The sequence below is a fragment of the Castanea sativa genome, chromosome 10 (genome assembly GCF_040712315.1).
Source record: "Castanea sativa cultivar Marrone di Chiusa Pesio chromosome 10, ASM4071231v1".
In the NCBI taxonomy this organism is placed as follows: domain Eukaryota; kingdom Viridiplantae; phylum Streptophyta; class Magnoliopsida; order Fagales; family Fagaceae; genus Castanea; species Castanea sativa.
In genome coordinates this window covers 10,181,405-10,188,072 of record NC_134022.1, presented here as the reverse complement: position 1 = coordinate 10,188,072, position 6,668 = coordinate 10,181,405, and the positions used below count along the sequence as shown (strand labels likewise).

General features: G+C 35.0%; 1 protein-coding gene across 1 annotated transcript; it reads left to right on the top strand.

Moving 5' to 3' along the window:
• Positions 1-349: 349 nt before the first annotated feature.
• Positions 350-1,293, top strand: LOC142612012 (uncharacterized). Its single transcript, XM_075784146.1, has 2 exons — positions 350-658; positions 1,036-1,293. The coding sequence occupies exons 1-2, from the start codon at positions 350-352 to the stop codon at positions 1,291-1,293; spliced, it is 567 nt and encodes a 188-aa protein (XP_075640261.1).
• The last annotated feature ends 5,375 nt before the right edge of the window (positions 1,294-6,668 follow it).

Genomic DNA, 6,668 nt, shown 5'->3' with positions numbered 1-6,668 from the left:
AATTATCAAACCCAAAGAGGAAGAGGGACTTGGAATACAAGCAGCTAGAGCTAAAAATATAGCCCTTCTTGCCAAACTGAATTGGCGAATGTATTAGGATCAAGGGGCACCGTGGGCTAGAGTAATCCTGAAAAAATATTGGTCCACCTCAAGAGCAAGAGCTAGAGATCCGGATAAACTGCCCTCATCCCCTAACTGGAAGGTAGTCAAATTAGGCTTCCCTGTTTTTCTTAAAGGAGTTTGTTGGGGAGTTGGTAATTGTTCAAGGATTCGGGTTTGGCTGGATAATTGGATAAAAGGTGAATCCCTTAGAGAATTAATTGTTGGTCCTCTAAATCAAGAAGATCATATGACTGTGAAAGATATCCGTGGGGATTACAGATGGAAGTGCGAGCTATTATCCTTTGATCTTCCTGCTACCATTAAGGATAGAATAAAAGCTATCCCAATTCAAAATTATGGCCATAGGAAGGATACCATAATGTGGAAGTACACTTTGGATGGTGAGTTCTCAACCAAATATGCTTATCTTTTATCTATACATGGAGAAAATTCTAGTCCGGTCTTTAAGGGGTCATGGATATGGAAGCTTGATATTCTTCCAAAGATCACTACATTCCTTTGGCTTTGCCTACACAATAGTATTCATGTGAAAGAGGTTTTGGCATCAAGGGGCATATGTGTGATAAAATTTGCCCATTATGTAAATCTCAAGAAGAAACTATTCTTCATCTTCTCAGAGATTGTGTTATAGCCAGGGATTGTTGGAGGAATCTGGAGGTTCCCCCCATGTTAGTCTCCACCTTTTTCGGAAATTTAGAGGATTGGTTGCAAGTCAACTGTCAAAGTAAAGTGGGGCATAAATCTACCAACCCGTGGACCACACTCTTCTTGTTCACAGTTTGGTTCATCTAGAAGAATAGGAATAAAATAGTTTTTGACAATGCCATTCACAACTCTTCTCTCCACAAAATTTGCCTAAGCCAAGCTTATGAATACTCCTACTGTGTGAGCAAAAATAAACTAAAAGCACAGACTGTTGTTGTCCAAGTTAGATGGAATAAACCTTTGGAGGGTTGGTACAAGCTCAATACTGATGGTGCTTCCTATGAGAACCCAGGAAAGGCTGGGGGAGGGGGCATTATCAGAGACAGTCAAGGTAATTGGGTGAAAGGATATTCCAGAGCTATAGGTTTCACTACCAACATTATTGCTGAACTGTGGGCTTTGAGGGATGGATTGAACTTAGCTATTCAACTAGGTCTTACTGACACGACCACGTGCAAGCTCTAAATCCACAGACTCCTCTTCTTGGATTAATAGCAACATAAGCACACCCTTGCTTGTGACTTTGAGAATCCACTCAAAAGTTTCAGATCACCATCAGTAGTTGATCTTGTGTGCAGCAACTAGTTTTACTAATTATTGATTGTAGTTTAAGCTCCGGTAGAATCTTGTGTAGTTAGAAGGTACAGAACCTCTTAAATCTCACAAAGAGTAACGCACAAGTCTTCCAAAAGTCTTCAAAACGTAGCTAGGGTTTTCTTTTTATATGTGGAGAAGTTTAAGTGAAACCCTAAACGTTTTTGTAGTGATTGGACTGAAATAACCTTCTGCAAAAAATCATATCTGCAATTTTCGATTGATCGGGTCTATTTCTCGATCAGTCAAGAAAGGCAAAACTTGACTTCTCTTTTCTGCAATCAGCTGGACTTGAAATCTTGAAACACACTTATTTAAGCACACTCTAAACACTTAGACTAGACATGTTTTGTTCTCGGTTTGCCAACACATTACAATCATGATTGTAAACATTTAATCTAAATCTTTAGAACCTAACAATTTCTAAGTTAATAAAAATATTAATTTGATTACAATCCAAATTTTTTATCTAATCCTTTTATTATTAATATAATTAACTACACAATTTTCTTTTACACTATTAGTATTTTACTTGCCGCAAGTTTCTCTTGACTTCCAAATCCTATATTTCCATAGCTTCTCTTTATTTTATTAATTTGAATTAATTAAAAATCTTAATCTCTTATAATTTAATTCTACATTAGTTAGACCTCTTTCAAGTTGATATATTATCTATTTTTTGGAGATGAGAGACTCACGCCAATGTATAAATCCCCAGACATTGCCAGTATGCATTTCTCTTCTTTTTTTAGAAATTTTTTTTAGGGGTTTTACTTATTTTCTTTTGTTTCTCAAGCTTCTTGGGATTTTTAATTATAAAATTCAAACCATTTGTAAACATAGTCGATTGAAGTTTGATTTTTTTTTTTTGGCTTACCATTAAGTTTTGATTTGGACAATCTGCACAATTACATCCTATCATTGTGGTTTGTTTAAAGATTTTTGTTGCTTGCTTTTGTAAATATTACATTATAATCAAAGTTTGTGCTAAATATGCAATTGCAGGTTGGATGAACCATTGTCTATACCTGTTAATGCTACAAGTATGTCTTATCAATAGAAATAGATAAATTTATTAGATTATTCCTAGCAATGAATTTCCTGATTATTCCTAAATACTTTGTTAAATGATTATTGCAACATCACACGATTATTTTGATACTTTGTTAAGTGATTGTTGCTGCCGACCTCATAGGAATAACTAAATAATTATATATAGAGAGAGAGAGATTTGGGCATGAAGGACCTTGCCAAAATGTATCACTTCTTATCTAAATGCTAATCAAGCTATTTTCGATTAGACATTTCTTTTTATATTAGTTACATAATTATCTACTATCTTCTATTCAATTAATTTTGAACTTATATATGATTTTTTTAATAGAAAAACATTAATTTATTTTTATTATCTATTTTGTTATTTACTTTTAATTAAAAACATCACATGATTATTTTGATACTTTGTTAAATGATTGTTGCTGTTGACCTGTGATAACGCCTTAAAATGTATATTTGTTATATATTTATGTGGACATTATCTCCTTATTACTATGCTTAATTTTTATAATTAAGTCATGATTTGCATTAGTCCCTATTATTTATCTTTACATAATTTCTTGAATAAGATGTCATTCATTGCGTGTAATTTTCTACTTTCAGGAAATCATGTGAAAAAGATGAGTTTACAAGAGTCTGTGAGAAAATGGAGGCCAAACTAGAATTAAAGAGAAGCTAAAGGACCATGCTTAAATGTCTAAGGAGGTGCAACTGGAGTGTTTGGATTGTTTACCATGTTTGGAATGTTCAAATAAAGAAAGAAATCAAATAGGCAGAATCTGAAAAAGAAAATTTTGATTTGAGCACTGATCAGTATTTTGGGCGTATCTCTCTCCTCAAAAATCCAATTGACACAAGGGTAGATGGTTGGAACTGTGACTTTAATATCTACGACTTTTTGGTTTTGAGTTTTTCGAAATTCTCAATTTGTGAAAGCCAAAATTAACCCACAAGTTACTGTTATAAACCTGGATGAAAATTAAAATAGTAAAAATTTTATTTTCTTGGAACACTTTGACGCTAGGGTTTTCAAGGGAGGCTATGTAGAACGAATTTAGCAGAGAAAATCTTGTATTTTCCTTTCTCTAATGGCAGCCTAAACTCTTTGCTAAGGTTAGGAGTTACGTTTCTTCTATACGGTATGAATATTCAATGTAATTCTTTCTAGGATTTTATCAACAATATATTTGATTGTTCAATTAAGTTTCTTATGATGTATTAGTTCTTCCATGCTTTCAATAAGTTCAATCATGTTTTTCTTATTGTTTAGAAGAATTTCTAATAGTTTCAAATAGAAATCAAGTTTTAAAGTGAATGAGTTTTTCTGAAAACTTTTCTAACCGCATTATTAATCTAGGTTATCATGCATTCTTGAATTGTCTCAGTTCAACCAAATCATAAGTATTTAATTGTATAAGAACAATCAATTATGAAATATATAATTTCTTAGATGACAAAGAATTTCATATTGATATAGGGAAACACCTCGATGCCCTGATATTTACATTATTGATTTAAATAAGTTATTATTATTATTCTTGTTAACAATCACCAAGCAAAAATACTTTTCTTCTTCACCCAAATTGTTGTTTAATTATATTGCCTTTGAATTTACCTTGCTCCTTGTGGTTCGACCTCGGTACTCTGAGAATTATATTGCTACAATCTCCTGCACTTGGGAATGAGCAAGCACATGTGTGGGTCTATATATAGAGAGAAAGAGAGAGAGAGATTTGGGCATGAAGGTCCTTGCCAAAAGGTATCACTTCTTATCTAAATGCCAATCAAGCTATTTTCGATTAGACATTTCCTTTTATATTAGTTACATAATTATTTACCATCTTCCATTCAACTAATTTTGAACTTATATATGATTTTTTTAATAGAAGAACTTTACTTTGTTTTTATTATCTATTTTGTTATTTACTTTTAATTAAAAACATCACAGGATTATTTTGATACTTTGTTAAATGATTGTTGTTGTCGACCTCACATGAATGAGTAAAGAATTATTTGATTAAACTCTTCACGGTTTATTGCTAATATATCTATACATCTCACTTTTAGTTAAAGATTATATGACCACCGCGCACCCTTGGTGCATGCGGTGGTCACTCTACAAGTATAAATGCTTGTGGAGTGTGGGGGGCAAGAGTCGGGGTTCAAGTCTTCAGGAGGGAGCTTCACACACATATACACTTAGATTAGGCTAGAGTAGAAATTCTATTTTGTATAAAAAAAAAAAAAGATTATATGTTCTACGCTTCTACTTATATTATATGAGAAAATTTTACTTTTTCGAATTTTTAGCATACATCAAGTGATTTGTGATTTTTTTTTCCTATGGATGCCCTAATATATGATTTATACTTTATAGCTTTTTCCTGGGTGCATGTGTGTATAGAGAGAGAAATTTGGGCATGAAGGACCTTGCCAAAAGGTATTACTTCTAAATTTTCATCCTATCTAAATGCTAATCAAGCTATTTTCAATTGGACATCTCCTTTTATATTAGTTACATAATTATCTACCTTATCCATTCAATAAATTTTGGACTTATATATGATTTTTTTTAATAGAAAAACTTTACTTCAGTTTTATTATCTATTTTGTTATTTCCTTTTAATTAAAAACATCACATGATTATTTTGATACTTTGTTAAGTGATTGTTGCTATTGAACTCACATGAACAACTAAAGAATTATTTGGATTAAACTCTTCATAGTTTACATATTTATTGCTGATGATGCCGAAAAAATCACCAGTAAGCTGCAAGCACTCTTCAAACCAAAGCAACACTTGCAAAAAGAAAATAGAGGACCTAAAAGAGAGCACCGGTGTGGTGCCGGCCAAAAACCCTACGAAGGTCAAGTTAGAATCTGATTTTTACAACCCTAGAGTGCCAAAGTCGAATTAATTATGCGTACCTTGATTTGTGAGGATTTTGGCGTATTTATAATGAGGTAGGGTTAGCATCCACGCGTTGATTACAGAGTCCTTTCCTTAGAGGATTAGAACTCTTTCCTTTCGAGTGGGCTTCCATCAAGGCTAAACGTGTGATGCAATAATTCCTCTTATACACATTTTATGTGGAGAATAATTAAGGCCACATCAGCCCTAATTATATAATGTGAACTCTTAGTCAAGACTCCTTGGAAATAATCCTGGAAGGTTGATCCCTGCATGTACCCGTCCGTCAACTGTGAATCCGTCCTCTTTGGTCGCGTTAAATACCGTCATCCTTATGTCGTCATATCTACCAAGTAGACCCATCAAGATCACTTTTATTCCCCTTCAGTTGCCCCCTCATTCCATGAAACCGTCACCTCTCCTTTGCGGTCTCATGGAATGACGGTTAGCCATGACATTTGACAGGTGTGTTTTTAACGGACAGGCTGGAATGCTATCATAAATGCACAGGGACACGTGGGGGCACTTTACTGGTTGTTTGCTGGAATCGATGCGTCCCTTCGTTTATCGCGTCGTTCCCTCTATATATACTACCCACCGTTTTCATTTTTACACTTTTAGAAAATTCTGCTATTCAGAGCGCAACCGTCCACCTTGTGTGATCCATCGCCTTTAAAAGCTGAGATTCCAGTGTTCTCTAAGCTCGTCCGTCGCATTTCCTCGCCGTCTACCTATAAGTACCTTTTTTACTTAGTTTTTGTTCTTTATTATGTTGGTCCTGTCGTTGGTACAGATCTAGAGTCTTAGGCTTCCTTTACCCGTCATCTGTAGGTGTCAAATGTCTAGTAAGGCGTCAAGTAGTCAGTCTTATGCCCGCGAGGGAACGGGTTACGAGGAGGTGTTCCCGTCAGGTTAAGCAGACCAAGACACCTCCAGTGAGGAGAGGGAACCGTCAACTAGCTCTCCTTCCCATGTGGAAGATGAAGGGCAGGATGGGGACGGATCAGAGTATGACTCGACCGACGACCTAGATGGTATAGATCCACCGGTCCAATCCGTCATAGGTCCTGATGGTTTCAGAGAATTCGTCATGCTCCCCTTGTGGATGGTGAACGACTTCGTTTCAACCATCAAGCCAGCGCACTTCAATACGCTAAGGCAAAAGTATCAAATACTCGACACTATACCCATCTGTCTTCCATTTAAATCAGAGAAATGTTATTACGACGGTCTTGAAGATGTAGGGGTTTACGAGCAGATACTAAAAGCTGGCCTCCGC